The following is an 18,307-nucleotide window of genomic DNA, read 5'->3' on the forward strand; positions in this document are numbered from 1 at the left end:
ATCTTCAGGTACTATAGATGATTTTAGCGACAGGTTACAGATCATTAACAGCAGATCAGCAATTTCATGTTTGAGCTCTTTTAGTACCCTGGGATGTATACCATCCGGTCTTTTTCTGCCACTTCTATCCACTGTCCAGCCTCTTTCTCTTCCTTTCCATCCATTGTCCACCCTCTCCCCCTTCCTTATGGCATCTTACACCCTCTTTCTGTTTTTTTAACCTGACAATCCCCAGACTTTATTAGTAAATGAGATTTACGAACAACATAAGATTTAGCAGTAACAGTGGAGTTGCAGGGTACATAAGAACATAAGAATTGCCGCTGCTGGGTCAGACCAGTGGTCCATCATGTCCAGCAGTCCACTCACGCGGCACCCCTCTGGTCAAAGACCAGTGCCCTAACTGAGATTAGCCCTACCAGCGTACGTCCTTGTTCAGCTAGAACTTGTCTAACTTTGTCTTGAATCCCTGGAAGGTGTTTTCCCCTATGACAGACTCCGGAAGAGCGTTCCAGTTTTCTACTACTCTCTGGGTAAAGAAGAACTTCCTTACGTTTGTACGGAATCTATCCCCTTTCAACTTTAGAGAGTGCCCTCTCGTTCTCCCTACCTTGGAGAGGGTAAACAACCTGTCCTTATCTACTAAGTCTATCCCCTTCAGTACCTTGAATGTTTCGATCTCTCAGTCTTCTCCAGGCTGCACGCCGTGCACCACCAATGGTGAGATGGAACTTGTGGCCCTTGCCAAGGCCATGGCTCTTCTTTCCAGCTGATGTTAGCCCACACATCTCTCTGTGTTTGTGGACTGGCTTTGTGATCCACTAGGTGTCAGGGTTGCGCCTGATGGCTTTGTGGAATGGTTAAATAAGGATAACCTCAAAGAATTTGTATGTGGAATCTTCACCAACCCAGTATGAATTCAGTACTCTCAAATCCCCAAAGTGCGAGCCAGCACGCTCCTCAGCAACTGACTGCAGGCTGCGTGCAAATTTGATCTGATTAATACCATGATGGACGGGTTTACCATAGGTAGCTCCCTTGGGACAGGGTGTTTGCAGCCACCTCGGTGAACACAAATACCTTGTTTAGCCTTGTACCCCAGCCTTCGAGCCTTGTCTGGCCTAGTGGGACGGGGTGCCCGGTAGAGGGAAGACAGCTGGCGATACTGCCAGCATCGGACTCGCAACAGGAAACACATCACATCCGACTGCTTCTTCCTCCATAGCTCTTACGTGTATTTGTATGCACCCATCTTGACCTATCTGATGGCACCCTCTCCGAAAAGGAAAAGCGCCTTTCTATGCCCCTGCCATAAACCATCCTGTGCCCCTTCTTTATACATGCTTCATTTCAGTTTCACCTCCGCTCTCCATTTTTCTCTTTCTGTCTCCACTCCTTCTTCCATGCTCTGGCATCTCTCTCTTCTGCCTTCCTTCCCTCCCTCCTTCCCTACCTCACCACATGGTCTGGCATCTCTGTCTCCTTTCCTTCCCTCCCCCATGTGCTATGGCATCTGTCTCCTCTCCTTCCCTTCCATGATCTCTCCATCCCCATCCGTGATCTGGCATCTTTGTCTCCTTTCCTTCCTTAACCTCATGCCATGGAATTTCTCTCTACTGCCTCCATGCTCTGGCATTTCCTTTCCTTTCCCTCCCTCTCTTCCCCCTGGTCTGGCATCACTCTCCTCTCCCTTGCATTCCTTATCTCTCCCCCCCAAACTGGATGGTTTTCTTCCTTACCCCTCCCTCCAATTGGGTGCACGGTACAGCATTTCTCTACCCCCCCCCCCCACCTTCCCCAATGGGTACCTCTCTCTCTTTTCTCTCATCATCATCAGCCTTCACAATTAGCTTCTCTGCCAGCATGGGGCCTTGATTTTAAATGGTTAAAAAATCTAAACGTATTGGAATATGTTTATAAATAAGATGACAGCAAATATAAGTCACAAAAAGCACGGTTAGCAAGATCTTACACAATCGCATGCACTTTCACCCTTATAAGCTGCAATTGGTGCGGAAATTACAACCTTTAGACATTGCAATGCGACAAAATGACCAGGTGTTCCTCAAGTGGCCCCCGAGATCACCGGACCTTACTGTTTGTGCCTTTTTCCTTTGGGGGTACGTACCTCCGCTACCCGCAACTATGGACGATCTACAGGAACGCATCATGATCACGCCGGATATGCTTCACAGAGTCTGGTCCGAGCTCGATTTTCGCTTTGATGTTTTGCCGAGTAACAGGTGGGGCGCCCATCGAGTGTATGTAATCAACAGATACCATATGAGACTTTACGAGTTGATGAAACTGTCGCCTAAAAGGTGAAAGAATATTCCAATCAATTTTGGTTTTGTTACCATTTAAAATCAAGGAGTGTTTTTGTGGGCACCCTGTACAGGACAGTATACTTTCAAAATGTAGGACCTGTATGTGTGGCCAACTGCAAGGAGTGAAGCTTAATGAGAATCCCTCAGAAGAAGTGGCTTAGGAGTTCAGGAAGGAGGCCATGCAAGCACTGAGTGTTCTATATTACTAGATAGCTAATCCTACCTAAAACGTAATTATTGCAATTATGCCTTACTCAGCTACAGCTCTCCTCCTACTTGATGGCTCCAAATATAAACTATAGGGGAAATGCATGTAGATCAGCTGGTGAAAGTCGGTTATGGGGAGGATTACATCTGATGATGAGATGCAGGTTTAGTTATTCTATTGCTCCAGGCCAAACATTGGTCCAGACAGACCAATTAAAATACCCCAGTATTTTCAATCAGCATGTTGCCAGAATGAAACTGCAGCAATTTGTGCCTAGACCAAACGTTTGATGCGTATGCCACCTTAAGTACTGTCATTATCTACACAGCTGCCGAATTTAACATTTTTAGCAGTTTAGCATTGAGTTGAATGCAAGGCTGTCTGTTCCATAAGCAAACTCGGGTGCTATTTTCATTACTTACCAGTGTAAATCAATGTCCTTTCTAGCCCCCTTCGTTCACCTCTAACTCAACGTAGGCCAGAAAGCGTTCCGTACCATCTTAAACCCAGATTTCCTGAGAAAAGCATGGACTAAAGTCCTGTTTCTGAGCTCTGGTTTTGATTCGGAGGCCATCTTTTTTTGAAGGTAGGTAAGATTAAAAAGCCCGAGAGCTTGTCTCTAACGCGGAGCTGGGAGGCCCGCGTTGCCGTCCGTCGGGAAGATAGCTAGGAGGGGGTGGTTAGGCAGGCAGAAATTTTAAAAAGAAGGGAGGAGGTCTTTCCCACCGTGGGACGGACCTCCCATAAGGTCAAATTGGGGCCGCAGGGTTGGGTGGGTGGGGGGTATATAAGCTGGACGCTCGGAGGACAGTAACGGTTTCCGGTCCTCCGAGGCAGCTTTCCTGCCCTCCCGCCCATTAGTTCTGCGTGATGTAGTGTGGGGTTTTTGGTTGGCGGTATCCCGAGCTACTGGCGGCTGGTCTCATCATGGGATGAGTGGTAGGCCGGCTGGGAGCCGTGCCTGGTGGGTCAGATGACCCTGGACAATGGGGCATGTGGGGACATGCCACTCCTCGGACCCTTGCTTAGACGGCAGAGTCGGGGGCCATTTTCATCTATGTCGGTAGCTCGGGATCAGGGGTCACAATGGTGGGTACCATTGTGGCGGTTTAATTAGATAAAATGTTATTTAATGATGTTTATATATGTTGTTTACTATATGTAAATTGTTATTTAAATATGTTTTACAATAAACAGGGCTGCGGCCAGGTTTATCCACTCAGGTCTACGTGTCTTTTTGGTGAGGGGGTTGGATTGGTATTTGAAGGTTGGAAAGGTATACATCGGGGAAGCGGGCCGCTCCAGCTTCCGCTGTTAGTATTTATATTGGCTCAGAAATGTCAGCGTGGAAATGATACGACTGCTCTAAGTATATTGAAATTGCTGGCACGGCATATTTTTCGTGTTAACTAATTTATAATAAAATTAGTAAGTGGTAAATGAAAAGCGGAGATGAGGCAAATGCAGAAGTGCTCTTGAGTAACTAGAGACTGAGATTGCTGTGTAGGCCTGCCACATCATTAAAGCAAGGACAAAAATATCTTGCCTCTAACTCCCAAATTCAGTGTATGGCAACTTAGGTTGTGTGGGCAAATCCGCGCACACAGACAATTTGCACACACAACTTAATTCCTTAACAAGGCAAGGAACACCTCTTAATTGATGTAATTAGCACTAGTGCAAACAACTTAGGTGCATTGTACAAAGGGCTAGATTCACAAAGGATCCAATCCGTGTCCGGGGGGATGATTCGCGAATCGCCCTCATGCAAATGAGGGCGATCAGAATCATGCCCCCATCCAACTGCCGGGATTGCTCTCTAGCGATCCCGACGCATGTGCAGACCATCTGTTGATAGTCTGCGCATGCTTAAGAGTAGCGACCTTTTTTTTTTTTTTTTGGTTTTTGGGGGGAAAGGAGGGAGGTGAAGGGGCAAATCATAGGTGGGGAGGGCGGATCAGTTTGCAGAACTGAGCTAATGGTATCAGTCCATGACTTAAGACAGTTGTGTCTGTCTCTCTCTCGGCGACAAACACAGGAAACTTCGATCCTGCTAACCCCGGAAAACATTCATACAGCGAGGACACAGAAACAAATCCTCTCTTCTCTCTCTTTTAAGAAGACAACTTGCAAGAATAGTTGGCAGGTGGGAAAGTTTGGGAAGGAAGTGACGTCCCCGATGGTTTTGGAAGCGCTTGGGACTCTTGTTGTCATCGGTGACTGTGACCAATCAGATGCTTGCTTTTTCGCGAGCCCGTGGTTAGGGTTAAAACCACGGGCTCGTAGAGCAGAGAAGGGCAGGAGAGTCAGGGCGGCAGGAGAGCTCACAATCTATCTAATGTACCTGGGGCAATGGAGGGATTAAGTAACTTGCCCAGGATCACAAGGAGCAGCGTGGGTTTGAACCCACAGCCTCAGGTTTTTACCACTACACCACACTCTCACAGCGGAACCTGTAGTGGCTCACTCCCCCAAGATCTCCTCTCACCCATACCCCCTCCCATGCCTCAATAACACACTCACTCTGCTGTTGGAGTAAACTGGCCACAGCCCTGTTTATTGAAATAAACATATAACTTCAATCATTGTATAACAAAACACATCTTGATTCCGAGCTACTATAACAATTAAAATGGCCCCCAACCCCGCCGTGCTAGCAAGGGTCCGAGGGGTGGCATGTCTCCACATGCCCCATTGTCCAGGTCATGCGAACCACCAGGCATGGCTCCCCGCCGGCCCTCCACTTATCCCTTGAGCCCAGCAGCCAGTAGCTCGGGATACTATCCTCACCCCCTGAGCTATCCAAACCCCCCCCCCCTGGAACTGTATCGCGAGCGGGAAAGCTGTCTCGGAAGACCCAGTGACCGTTTGGGTCCTCCGAGCTCTCTCTCTTATCCCGCTCACATCGGCCATGGCCTCCACCCAATCTCGAGTCTTTCCCACGGCGGGAAAAACCCACTCCTTCCCGTCTACTCTGGACCCTACCCGGGACCTACCCCCTCCTCAACAGGTGACCTCGCGGGCCTCCCAGCTCCACGTTAAAGTCGCCCATTGAGACAGGCTCTCAGGCTTTCTGTTAATGAATGATTTATTCTACCATTTATTGATAACTATTTTTCATCAATCTCCGAGAAGTTGGGTTGCTTTGTTATGTGTTTTTATTTTTATTTTTTCAGAGTTGTCCCCTCTCAACTTTTAGCAAAATGATTAGGCCTGATGGGCCGCTGCGGGAGCGGACCGCTGGGCAAGATGGACCTCTGGTCTGTCTCAGCGGAGGCACGTTCTTATGTTCTTATTAGGATCATAACTGATTAAAACATATCATGATGGAAGTGTAAACTGACTACGGAACATTTTATAAGATGTGCAATGCTGAGAAGCAATGGTGATTTTTCCTTATGATTCTCTGAAACATTGCTGTACAGAACTCAGCTCCGATAACAGTCTGGCAAAAATATAACCACACACCATACCACTATTCCGAATAATGTCATGCTTTGTTTTTTTTTTCATGTTTCTGCTCTTCTACCCCAACAAACATTTGTCTGAAGAAATATTACCATCAGCAGATTTCGTACAGAGCATCCACTCAGTCTCGTCTTCTGGATTAGAATCCAACAGATCGTACAGGTGAATCTTCTTTATGACCAGATGAAACAGGACTTTGTTGCTTTGCAAAGTGTTTGATCCAGGTGGGAAGGTGGGCAGAAGTGAAATAAAATGCAAACTCGAAATTAAAAGAAGGGGTTGGGCGAAGGTGAACAAAGAAAGCATATGACATTATTTTCCCTCAGGCTGGCTTTATGCGCTCATCTCTCGGGTTATGTCTATCGAGTAATTCGTTAAGACAAGAATTTAAACGTCGGAGCCAGCACTCCTGCAACCTCTTTCAGGAATATTAGCTGTCTAATAGCTGCCGTTTGGTTTTCCGAATGCCCTGGAGATCTGTTAAAGTTTTGTGCTTATTACTTAAAACTTAGGCAAAAGAAATGCTTTGGACAGAATCTCGCATTTGTTATTTCTTCTCAACACCCTCCTAAATAATCCCTACTGTGTCTAATATTACTAGTGCCCAAACCTTAAACAAGGAGGGAAAGCCTCAGAAAATTGCTATTATATTATATTATACCCCTGTTTTCAGTCATTGGCATAGAAACTTCCTTCTTCCCTCTCGAGTTTGTTGAGAGTTTTTGACCACTGACCCTACTTAATACGTAAAAGGTGTATATTTGCTATTTATGGTCATTTCTGCTCTGCCAAAAGATTGTGTTGGTCAGACGAAAATGGTAAATATTAGTAGATTAAGAAAATTATTTGTGCATTTCTGCTCGGCCGAGACTATTGTGCAGAGTTCTCCAAACTCTCTTGTATCTCTTAGCAAAGATCGCGCGTTATTCGGATCCAGACTTTAGAATTTCGCGTCTGTTTTCGGTTTGGTTCAAGCGCAAATGTCGCCGCAGGTTACAGCATAAGAAATATTATGGAAACGCTTCTTCGGCAAATTGTATATTTTAATGCCGCAATCATTAAGGGATTGAAGTTACAGTGAATATGAAAAGAACTATTTAAAAAAAAAAAAAATTATTTGAAATATATATTGGAGAAAGGAGAGTAATAGAATTCGATTTAAAGAGGACTGGTCTACTTATTTCTCCTGATTGTCTCAAAGTAATTTCTCTACGTGACGCCAACAGAAAAATGAGGTGGAAATGTGCAACTGTCCCCTATCGAACTTTACATTAAATTACATTACATTATTGACTTTAATTCCGCCATTACCTTGCGGTTCAAGGCGGATTCCATAAGAGGTTATCTGGGTTACAAAGTAGAGCGGGTTATTTCCGAACCAAAGTGCATTCTGTGTCTCAAAGACGCTGCTTTAGCAATTTTGACATATCTTATCCATAATATCCCTTTACTCAAAAAAAGAGTAGCTAGAAGTTACTGGAAATGAATGCAAAGAAAAACTGAGCAGGCATTGTATGGATTCGTTGTTGCAAAGATACGGAAACTGCATTTTTGCACGAGCAGAGTTGTATAACCGCTAAAGATGATCTTAACAAAAAATATGGGCAAATATGAAAACTTATTCTTTCTATTTGACTTTAATAAGTGTTTTGCAATGGTTTTCCAATAGCGCATTGCAATTTTGCTTGTTCTAATTGTATGCATTAATGCAACTGAATTAAAATTTGAAACTTCATAAAATTCAGCAAACGTGTTTCTGAAATGATGCGGGGCGACGATCAAACAGCGAATATACATATACAGTGTAACTTTGAGTGTACCTGCAAAAACTATTATCAATACAGTTTCTGATGTATGCCAAGATCTGACATTTTTTTTTAATCTACAGAGGAGAATTATGATGATGAATTTTTTGAACGTAATCTATTTCAAGTTCGTATGAAAATCTGAACATGCCATCCCTGGGTTGTAACACAAGTTTATTTATTTTTAAAATTTCTATACTGTTTTTATCCAAAACGGTGCACAAGGAGTTACGTACATCAAAAGTTAAGAATCATAAAAAATAAGAAGATAAAACAGACATATTCAGTCTAACATAAAGTCAGTTGCTCGGAAAAATGCTCCGAGGAATAGTTGAGTCTTCAATATTTTCCTAAAGGAATTCCTCTAATCTGGCCAACAAGGCCATTCTATAACTTGACTCCTGCACATGTAAAAGTCATGGCCTTCCTGTTTAAAAAATGGTTGTTACAAGGCTTTTCCTGGTTTTAAAGAGCAGTCTCCTCTTGGAACAACAGATATGGGCCGTTAAATGTTGACAGACAGGATACGAATTGGTATCTGCAGGAGGAACAGTGCATTGAGCGTTAAAAAAAAGCGGTTTTATCGCTTAGAAGAATTGCGCCATCCAAGGTATCAGGAAACTGGTGCACGAAACGTGTTTTTAAAAAAAAAAAAAAAAAAAAAGAAAATGCTTTATCTCCAACAGATAAAGCACACATTTCAGATTTCCCCCTTCGGCAGATTGGTTATCCAATATCTCATTGCACAGAAAACACAGTTTAAAAGTTGTACTTTTTAGAGGAAAGTGACAATTTATTGACGTCGTCATTTGAACTTTGCTGCACTGGGAAATATTGGAGGGTGGCTGTTCTATTTATTTATTTTACGGTTTCTATGTAAAAAAAACTATCAGATTAGTATAATAGGTTTTAAATATTAATTGGATCTTATCGGTCCTAGATTATTTCATGGGTCATGAGCCCAGATTGGGTATTTTTGTCTTTGGAAACAGGTAAATCTCATCACGGTAGGTCATCCTAAGGTGGTTCAAGACGTTAAGCCAGCCTAGCTCTGGCCGTCTTCTCCCCTCCCGTGTTAGTCTCGGATCGGAGAAGCTCATTGGCTGCTTTTGCTGGCAGTGGGCGGAGCCGTTAGACTCTCGCTGACACTCTAGAGCTGGAGCCTGAAAACTTTACAGCCTCGTCTCAGTCTTCCGCCAGACCCTAAAAAGCTCGTTTCTTCGGGGAGGGGGGGACGACGACGACAAATTGTTTTCGAGCTGAAAAAGTTCTCGAGAGCTGAAGACTCTTTTTCACAGCCTGGCCATCAGCACAAGGGAGAAAGGATGCAGGCTTTGCTAGTCTGGGGCCAACGGCTTGAACGATTTGGCGATCTATTCTAGAAACCTTTTGCGGGTGGTTTGGAGACGTTTGTTTCTTCTTCAGTATTAACCAATATACACGGTGGTTGTTTTTCTGGTTGTTGTTTTGGTTTTTGGTTTTTTTTGCATTGATTACTGGGACAATGCAGCATCCCTCGGAGCTCGGAGCTCACTATTTTCCGCCCGAAGTTTTCCCCGATCACAGGTCTCATCGTTATAGGAGTTTTATGATTGAGGAAATCCTGACCGATCATCCGGACTCTAAGGTCTCGGCCCCCGCTGGAGATTTGCTCAAGTTCGGCGTCCAGGCGCTTCTGTCTGCCCGACCGTACCACAACCACCTCGGTATGTCCCGTACGTCAACCCTGGCGCTAACTTTATCATGTTATGTCATATGATGTTCAAGCAAAGGCAAAGTAATGAAATACCCAAAAGTTTAAAAAAAAAAAAAATTGTAATCTTTAAATATACACAGGTAGTTCACAATAACAACTCCAAAAAAACACGTACAAACACGTTAGGAGAAATGTTTGAGCATTAATCGGTAATAAATAGGATTGGCAAGTTTCTCGTGCTTCTTCTAGCGAAATGTATCCCCTTTTCTTTTCATGATTCTATTATTCCTTTTTCTCTTTCCCTCCCCTCCTTCATATTTCTTTGATGCAATTTGGATACCTATTGCAACAGATTATAATATGATATAGTTATGTATATTTGATTTTGCCCTGTTATACTGGATTTTGCCCTGTTCCTCCTTGGCTCCTAATTATGATACTTGATAATGTTATGACTTGTTTTTCCCCTTGTATTTTGATAAAATTCTCAATAAAATCTCATGAAAAAAAAAAAAAGAAATGTATTCCTTTGTTCAGAACATCGGAACTTTTCATTTGAGCTCTGATCCATGAGGAATTGACACTTTGGACAATCCCCTATGTGTTAATCGATCCTATATAGAAACCAGGGCTCCTTTCGGGAATGAAGGGCGAATTGGCACAACAAAGCGTGTCTGCTGGGGGCAGGGGGGGAATAATATGTTTACATTGTACCTCGGAACGGCTAATGTTAAAAAAAGAAGAAGTTTTTTTGGTATCTTCCTAATTTATAGGCCAAAGCCAGTGATATTAAAACACTACAATGCAGACTTAGAGTCTGCAAAACTCAACTGGGCATCAAGTAGTTTCCCCTATATAAAACTAGTCTTATCACCATATTTAATGTACTTACTGTTTATTTGATGTGGTTTTGCCTTTATTATGTTCTAGCTTTTGGGCCTTTCAGAATACTGGCACTTGGAAGCAGCATTCTCACATCCGTTTCCATTTGTTTATCCCAGGCCTAAAGGCTCCTGCAATTAGATCTAAAATAGTTTAATTTTTCTGAAAAGAAGAAGTTATTAAGATCCAAGTCACCGTTTACTCTCTTGCTTGCTGCAAACGACCTTAAACCATTAGGATGGGATTCAAAAATGTAATTTTTGAAAACATCAATCCTTACAAAATATTGTACTGATCATTTGGCCAACGAATATAAATAAGCACCAAAAAGATTTGACTTCTAAGCTTTGGATACAAGTACTTATCGGAAATCAAGGCTTAAACCTATGCATAGTTCAGTTTAGGCAAACTTGACTGCCTCTGACTGTCTTGTCTATTTATTATCACAAACTGGGACACGTGAAGACATTTAAATTAACAAACCAACAACAAATCTAGGGGGGAAAAAAAATCCACCTAGCTGTTTCCTAGAAATCCCTTAATGATTTCTTCAGGAGGGCTTAATCTAGAGCCTGCAGAACGGCAGGAACAAAGTAAAGGAGACCAAAAAAGACAGATAAAAAAGTAATATTTTCAGAATCTTAAGAACAGGACGTGAAATGAGCATTTAAGCTTTGGAACAACCTCCCTGCCCAGCTGCGGAACCTAGGCTCATTCCAATTATTCCGAAAGCATCTGAAAACCTGGCTTTTCTCCAAAACGTAAAGCTATCTATTGAAAATGTAAAGCTAGCTATCCTCTTCATAACCTCTAATTTCTTATGATGTCCTTCCCTCGTTTATTGAATTACCTGTAAACCGTGCCGAGCTCTATCTTTATGGAGATGATGCGGTATACAAACTTAAGGTTTAGTTTAGTTTAAGCATTAATACAATACAAAAAAAAAAAAAATTAACGAAAGCATTATGTTGAATTAGTTTTTTTAAAAAAATTTTATAATTAAGAAATTAAAATTTCAGCTAGTATTTTTTTCCCTAAGTGGTACATTCATGAAGCAGAGAAAATAGACTCACGATTTCTGGCTTTCATAAACTTGATCCTCATTGACTACAAACTATGTAAGCACTAGGACAGGTTTCAGATTCTTAGAAAAAAAACTTTAATACATCTAAATTAGATGAGTTGTTTAGGAATTCAAATAAAGTCCATCGTAGGTTTATAAACTGAAACAACCAAGTCTTCTTATTTATTTGGTTTTTTTTTTTAATTAGATAAAAGATTTTTTAAAATCCTATTATGTATGGCTACAATCTCAGGATTTTTGTCTTTTTAAAATAATTTTAAATTACACAGTTTCAAAGCTAGTGCAGGTTCGGCGGAGGAGCCAAGACAAAAAAATATATATATTTTGCAGAAACATTGAAATTAATTTCAGATTACTCAAGCATTTGTTTCTTCAGTGGATGTCGCAATAGCTGCTGCATATACTGAATATATATATTTACAAAAGTGCGAAAAAAATTGCGCCACGAGTAGCGCCAAAGTTTGAAACGAGTAGTTTGCAAAGAACCAAGAGAGATGAATTTGGGAGGAGGGGGGGGGGGGTGCTAGCATTCCAGGCAAAAGGAATTTCATTCATTGCTGCTTTCTGCTCATTCTTACAAACATTTCAGAAGAAAATTGAAAACCTAGTTTTTCCTTAAATATTTGACTAATTCATCCATTCTTTCTATGTAATATGTTATAATAATTTTTTTGCAAACCGCATAAAACTTTTGGTCATGCGGTTAACAAGTACATTGTAATGTAACGTAGCTGCAGACTCCCTGCTCTTTCAGAGGGTTAGTTTGGGAGGGGGGGGCGGTTTCTCTGTTATTGCTAGAGAAACAATAGAGGGGGTTGTGGTTCCTGAGGTTCTTGGAGCACCTGAGCATTTGAAAGCGGGAGCAAACCTGGCATTTAGCAAAACTGCAACAGTCGCATTTTTAGATATAACGTCGCGAGCCGTTTTCTGGGATCACAGGACAGAGAGTGCTCGGGGGAGGGGGGAGAGGGACTTGCATTAAATACTCCTACTATTAATTATTTCCAAAGCGCTGCCAGACGTACGCAGCGCTGTACAGAGTCACAAAGAGTAAGAAAGCAGGCCCTGCTCGAAAAATGGAGATCTTTTCCTGTCGACTATTGGGTGTTAAGGGCGGACTGAATCGATTGTTTTCTTCATTAATGCAGACATTCGAGCCTATAGTAAAACATTCCAGTCACAATGGCAGAGCGATTGCGAATGTGGAATCAGTTCCGGGCTTTAATCCCGATGCACTACTGCAATGCTATCAGCATGCCTTTTGTCTTTTGCAATTGCATTTTATATACCAGCACTTCACCCTCACCATTGGTTTTGTTTCTGGTCTATCCGCAGCGGTGCTGAAGGCTGAGCAGGCCGCCGTCTTTAAATTCCCTTTGGCTCCCCTATCGTGCTCGGGCCTGGCTTCCCCGCTGAGCTCGGCTCTGCTGAGCGTGGGGCCCGGCCTGCAGGGCGGCCCGGGAGCCGCTCACCTGCCGCTGGAGCTGCACCTTCGGGGGAAGCTGGAATCGAGCGGCGCCGAGCAGAGCCACAAAGCCAAGAAGGGGCGCAGGAGCCGGACGGTGTTCACCGAGCTTCAGCTCATGGGGCTGGAGAAGCGCTTCGAGAAACAGAAATACCTCTCCACCCCGGACAGGTAAGAGGGAGAGGGAGTCAGCCAGCGGGGGGATTGCGGCCCACTTCTCAGATCCAGAGACAGATATTTGGGATGGGACACAAGCAGTCATTGTTCCAAAATTTATTCTGGATTAAAAAGTGAGATTCATTCCTATGAAGATATTTGCAATGTAAAACCATTTGGAGACACTAACCAAAGAGAGAAACATATAAGAATCCTCTTGTAAACAGACAGAAACAAACAAACATCAAAACACACACACAAGCCCAATCTAAACACGGAATCACATACAAAAAGGAAGCACACAAAAGTACACAGTTATTTCGATTTCATATATATGCCAAGGGATTCTGTGATTACCATCCATTATATTAGTCGGATGTAGCTGGTAAATTATGGGCAGTTGTCTGAGTCCAGCTATATACTTACACCCCTGAGGGCAGCCCTGAGGGAGAAACCAGGCCTCCTTGGATTTGAATAAAGGACTTTTATGGTAAGACTTCTATTTATATCTTGTCTTTATTAGTAGACACACATTAAACAAAGGATGACGTGAGGATACACGAAAGCATAGACAAGCATACTCGTATATCCAGCCTTAGAAACACACATTAGCACCTCCGGCGAGGATAGCAGATTTTGCAATCCAGTGTGGATTTTTGAATTGGTGCGACGGACTATGAATAAATAAATGCACATGTTCCCGTCTCCCCCATGTACTTGTAATGTATGTGTGAGAAGGTGTGATGGGGAGCCCTGGATTATGGAAATGGAGGAAGGGGTTATGCAAATTAGAAACCCAGGTCTTCCTAAATAGTTTTTTTTTTTTAAAGGAAAAGCTGTAGCTAACCTATCCAATCTTTTTTTTTTTTTCAATACAATGGCAAATCTTTATTAATTAGCCCACAGTAGCCAAGTGGTTTAGGCACTAGGTTTAACATCCAGAGGTGCCTGGGTTCAAATCCCACATGCAAGCTTGGGCAAGGAGAAATCACTTTGACCCTTGGGTGCAAAATTAAGGGCTCCTTTTACTAAGGTGTGCTAGCGTTTTTAGCGCGCACTATAGCGCGTGCGAGCTGAAAAATTACCGCCTGCTTAAAAGCTAGCGCACGCAGCGTTTTAGCACGCGCTATCCCGCGCGTTAAGGCCCTAACGCACCTTTGGAAAAGGAGCCCTTCAGGGACAAAATACCTACTGTAGAATGTAACTCATACTGTAAAGATATGAGCAAAATCCCCCCTTCTCCCCCCAAAAAATTATTCACATAATTTTCACATAATTCACAAACCACGGTAGAGCTTTATACCGCAGCCTGGTGAGGTAAATGTACCAACTATCTTAGGAATTCAGTGAGCTTTGGAGCATTTACCGCAACAGCCTGTGGTAAAAAGCTCTACCGCAGTTTGATGAAAGGAGCCCTATATAAAATAAAAAAAATTTTTAGTTCAATAAATTTTATTAATTATTGCAATAATTATCATACACATAGCAATTTTCAGCAATTACTATAATACAACATCAAGAACAATATACCAAAAAAATGGTATCTAAAGAGAAAAAATATTTTAAAAGAAAGATAATAAAAACCCACTACCTCCTCTCTCTGATATTCATCACATCAATCCCTTAGCATCATTAAAAAGGGTTTCCCTTATACCCTTTCCTATGTTTTCACAGATACCAGATGCCATAAGTTTCAAGTTTATTTAAAATTTGATTAAAACACTTATACAAATTTCTAAGCAATGTACATAATAATAAAAAAATACACTCTTAAACCATGAAATGGATTACAAAGCCATCGCAGAGTCTTCTCCCTAATAATAAGAGCATCACCCTACAGTAGAAAGAACTACAATTCCCCCAAAGTTATTAAAATAAATTGATAACTGGACAGACGCCAAATCATTGTATTTAGGGCTCCTTTTACGGAGCCGCGTTAGCGGTTTAACGCTCGTAATAGCACGCGCTAAACTGCCGGCCGTGCTAGATGCTAATGCCAGCGTTGAGCTGGTGTTAGTCCTAGCCGCGCAGCGCGGGTTTAGCGCGCGCTAAAAGGCTGCGTGCGCTAAAACGGCCAACGCGGCTTCGCAAAAGTGTCATCCCACGCAAGGTCGCAACACACCCACAACTAGGGGCTCCTTTGACGAAGTTGCGCTAGCGGTTTCAGCGCACGCTACAATGCCGCGCACGCTAGACGCTAACGGCCTCCATGGAGCTGGCGTTTGGTTTTTTCCGCGTAGCACGGGAAATCTGCAGCGTGCGCTAAAAGCACTACCGCAGCGTAGTAAAAGGAGCCCTAGAGGGAGTAAGGTGCAGTTTATTAAAGTTTATTGCTGGGAACTTGTTCCCATTGGATAAGACAGGATCTGTGGTAGCAAGCCCTAACTCGGCAGCACATTAGTAACTCCAGCTTGTAAACCACCACTGAACACTCCCTACGTCTTGACGGTCACCATCTACTCAAGGAGGACGGAAGACACAGCAAAAACACAGAGGCGTTATCTTCTTTCGTAGAAACTCATAAAACAACAACAAAGTGAAAAGTCTGTACCTAGAAATAAGTAACGTGAAAAAAATATATATTCGTAGGCTACCCAATGAATCCTTATCTTCTTTCTTGCAGGATAGACCTTGCAGAGTCACTAGGTCTTAGTCAACTTCAGGTGAAAACGTGGTATCAAAACAGAAGAATGAAATGGAAAAAAATCGTAAGTATACAATTTGTGCCTATTTTTATTTTCAGAACACCACCGTTGACATATCCCCCTCTTTTACAAGGTGCGCTAAGCTTTTTTAGCGCAGGCGAAACACGTGCTAAACGCTAACGTGTGCATGTTATCCTATTGACGTGTTAGCGGTTAGGGCCCGTGTTGATTTGGCGTGCGCTAAATCAGCGCTAAAACGCTTAGCGCACCTTTGTAAGAAAGGGCCATCGTATTGTAAGAAACTGGGAATTTACAACCAAAATGATGTAAATGATATAAAAATAGGGTAAATGGTAGAGAAAAATGCTAATATTAGCCATGTTTGAGTTTTATCCAGAAGTTGCTCGTTCAAATATTAATGGACTGACAATAATATGTTTCTATAGAAGATTGTCTAGTTCTGGATAACCTGCATCACTCGGAGACAAACTAATAATTTACAAACGATAAACTTGGATGTTTTGCTTTTCCTATAGAAAAGTGTTATTTTTCAAGGATCTAGTAGGAAAAACAAACCCTGTTCGAAACAAATGTAGATAAGGCATTTTGGAGAAATGTGTCATAACTCGACAAAAGGGACCGAGTCTTAGAAATGGAGTTATTCAGTTGGCCAAGTAATCAAGAAGATGTTGACTCAAATGCAACAGACCACATCTTTCTATCACTGTCGTTTCATTTTCCACTTCAATTAAGAATATAATTAAACATATAAATAGAACCCAACTGACATTGTCGCCTTGCTTCTCAAGTAAGCGTGCACTAAGGCCCTCTTTTACTAAGGTGCGCTAATCGAGTTAGCGCACGCTAAACGCTAACACTTGCATGTCAGGGGTCCTTTTACAAAGGCGCGGTAGCGGTTTAACGCGTGGAATACCGCGCGTTAAACCGCCGGCTGCGCTAGTACCTAACGCCTCCATTAACGAGGCGTTAGGATTTTAGGCTGTCGCGGGGGGGGGTTAGCGCGTGATGATATGTCCGACGCGCTAACCCCCGTAGCGCGCCTTGATAAAAGGAGCCCTTAGTCTATGGATGCGTTGGCATTTAGCGTGCGCTAATTCGATTAGCACACCTTAGTAAAAGAGGGGGTAAGACTTGCTGCCTCTTTTACAAAGCCACGCGGCAACAGCCCCGAAGCCCTTTAAATCTCTATGGGCTTCGGGGCCGTTAGCGCAGGGCAGCCGCTAGCGTGGCTTTGTAAAACAGGTCCCTGGTCCCTTTTCTTAGATAGGGATACAACTATGTCCCTTAGTTGTGTCCTAAATTGTTATATTCTTGGTCTGTCAGCGTTTTTTTTTCCCCATTTTTGAAGTGCTTTATCACCTTAGTTGTGCTATTTATGTGATTTAAATTTTCAGGTTTTACAAGGTGGCGGTCTTGAGTCCCCTACAAAACCCAAAGGTCGGCCAAAGAAGAACTCCATCCCCAGCAGTGAACAGCTCACAGAACAGGAGAAGATCAAGGAAGCAGAGAGACAAACAGAAAGCCTTAGCTCCCTTTCCGAAGCCAATCAAGACGAGTAAAACCAACCCAAAGAAAAAACCAGCCCTGCTTAGCTAAAGGTGCCACTCGGCACAAAGTAGCGCCAGTCAACTGCCTTGGCAAATGTGATCTGTTCATGTAAAAACTGGATTAATGTGAGGGAAATTTATACCCTGGCCTGCAGTTTGGGACTAATGCAGACTTTTTATGAGCGATCCCTGCTAGGCCTTACCCGCCCGTGTTATAACTAATAATATTTAAAAAAAAGGCGTCCTAGTTTCCACAGTGTGGATTGCTCGAATTAAGGAACGTTATTCTCCAAATGTTTGCAGTGTTCATTTCTGCAGAAGATGCAAGGCCACCAAGATGAAAATGGTTAGTGGATAATTTTTCCAATTTGACTTTTATTGTGTTTCATGTTTGGTTGAGTGATCTTCATCCCATGTATATAAACCAGCTCAAATATCTTTTTTTTTTTTTTTGTCTAATGGTGAAATTTGTATTTTGTCTGAAATGTATGACGACATGAAAACCGGAATGAAACGTCCATTGATATTTTGCACCACTTTGTTGTACGCAGGTCTGCCTGATTTCTTAGAAAATTACAGTTCTGAATCAGTTTTATTAGGTGCAAAGTTACTTTATTTGAAATAAAATATTTTATAAAAATATTGTATTGAGTTTGAAACTGCGTGTGATTTCAACTTCCTTAATGATATTATGTTATGAAAAGCTATGTGAACATTATCGTGAACGTAAATTAATATGCTTTCCCCTATAATTGAAAAATTAAAAGCATTTTTCATCTAATTTTATATTTTGATATGTTACACTGTAATCAATTTCTTAGATTTCTATTTATGATTTTATTTTTCATTTAAAGTATTTGCAGTATATTAAATTCAATCAATATATTTTTTAAAGGAATTGTATATTGTATACTTAAATGGTGTTTTTCTTTAGAGCTTTAAGCACTGCAAATGACCAATTATTAGAACGAATGGTATTGACCGTTTTGATTTTATTTTTACA

At 42.2% G+C, this 18,307-nt stretch overlaps 1 protein-coding gene and 1 pseudogene across 1 annotated transcript; one reads left to right on the forward strand and one right to left on the reverse strand.

The window, feature by feature from the left end:
- Window positions 1–273: 273 nt before the first annotated feature.
- LOC117351382 lies at window positions 274–1,252 on the reverse strand (annotated as a pseudogene).
- A 7,783-nt stretch (window positions 1,253–9,035) lies between these two features.
- On the forward strand, window positions 9,036–17,728 carry BARX1 (BARX homeobox 1). The gene is made up of 4 exons (XM_033926485.1): window positions 9,036–9,514; window positions 12,806–13,106; window positions 15,715–15,799; window positions 17,152–17,728. The coding sequence occupies exons 1-4, from the start codon at window positions 9,313–9,315 to the stop codon at window positions 17,314–17,316; spliced, it is 753 nt and encodes a 250-aa protein (XP_033782376.1). The 5' UTR covers window positions 9,036–9,312; the 3' UTR covers window positions 17,317–17,728.
- The last annotated feature ends 579 nt before the right edge of the window (window positions 17,729–18,307 follow it).

This window comes from Geotrypetes seraphini, chromosome 17 (genome assembly GCF_902459505.1).
Source record: "Geotrypetes seraphini chromosome 17, aGeoSer1.1, whole genome shotgun sequence".
In the NCBI taxonomy this organism is placed as follows: Eukaryota; Metazoa; Chordata; class Amphibia; order Gymnophiona; family Dermophiidae; genus Geotrypetes; species Geotrypetes seraphini.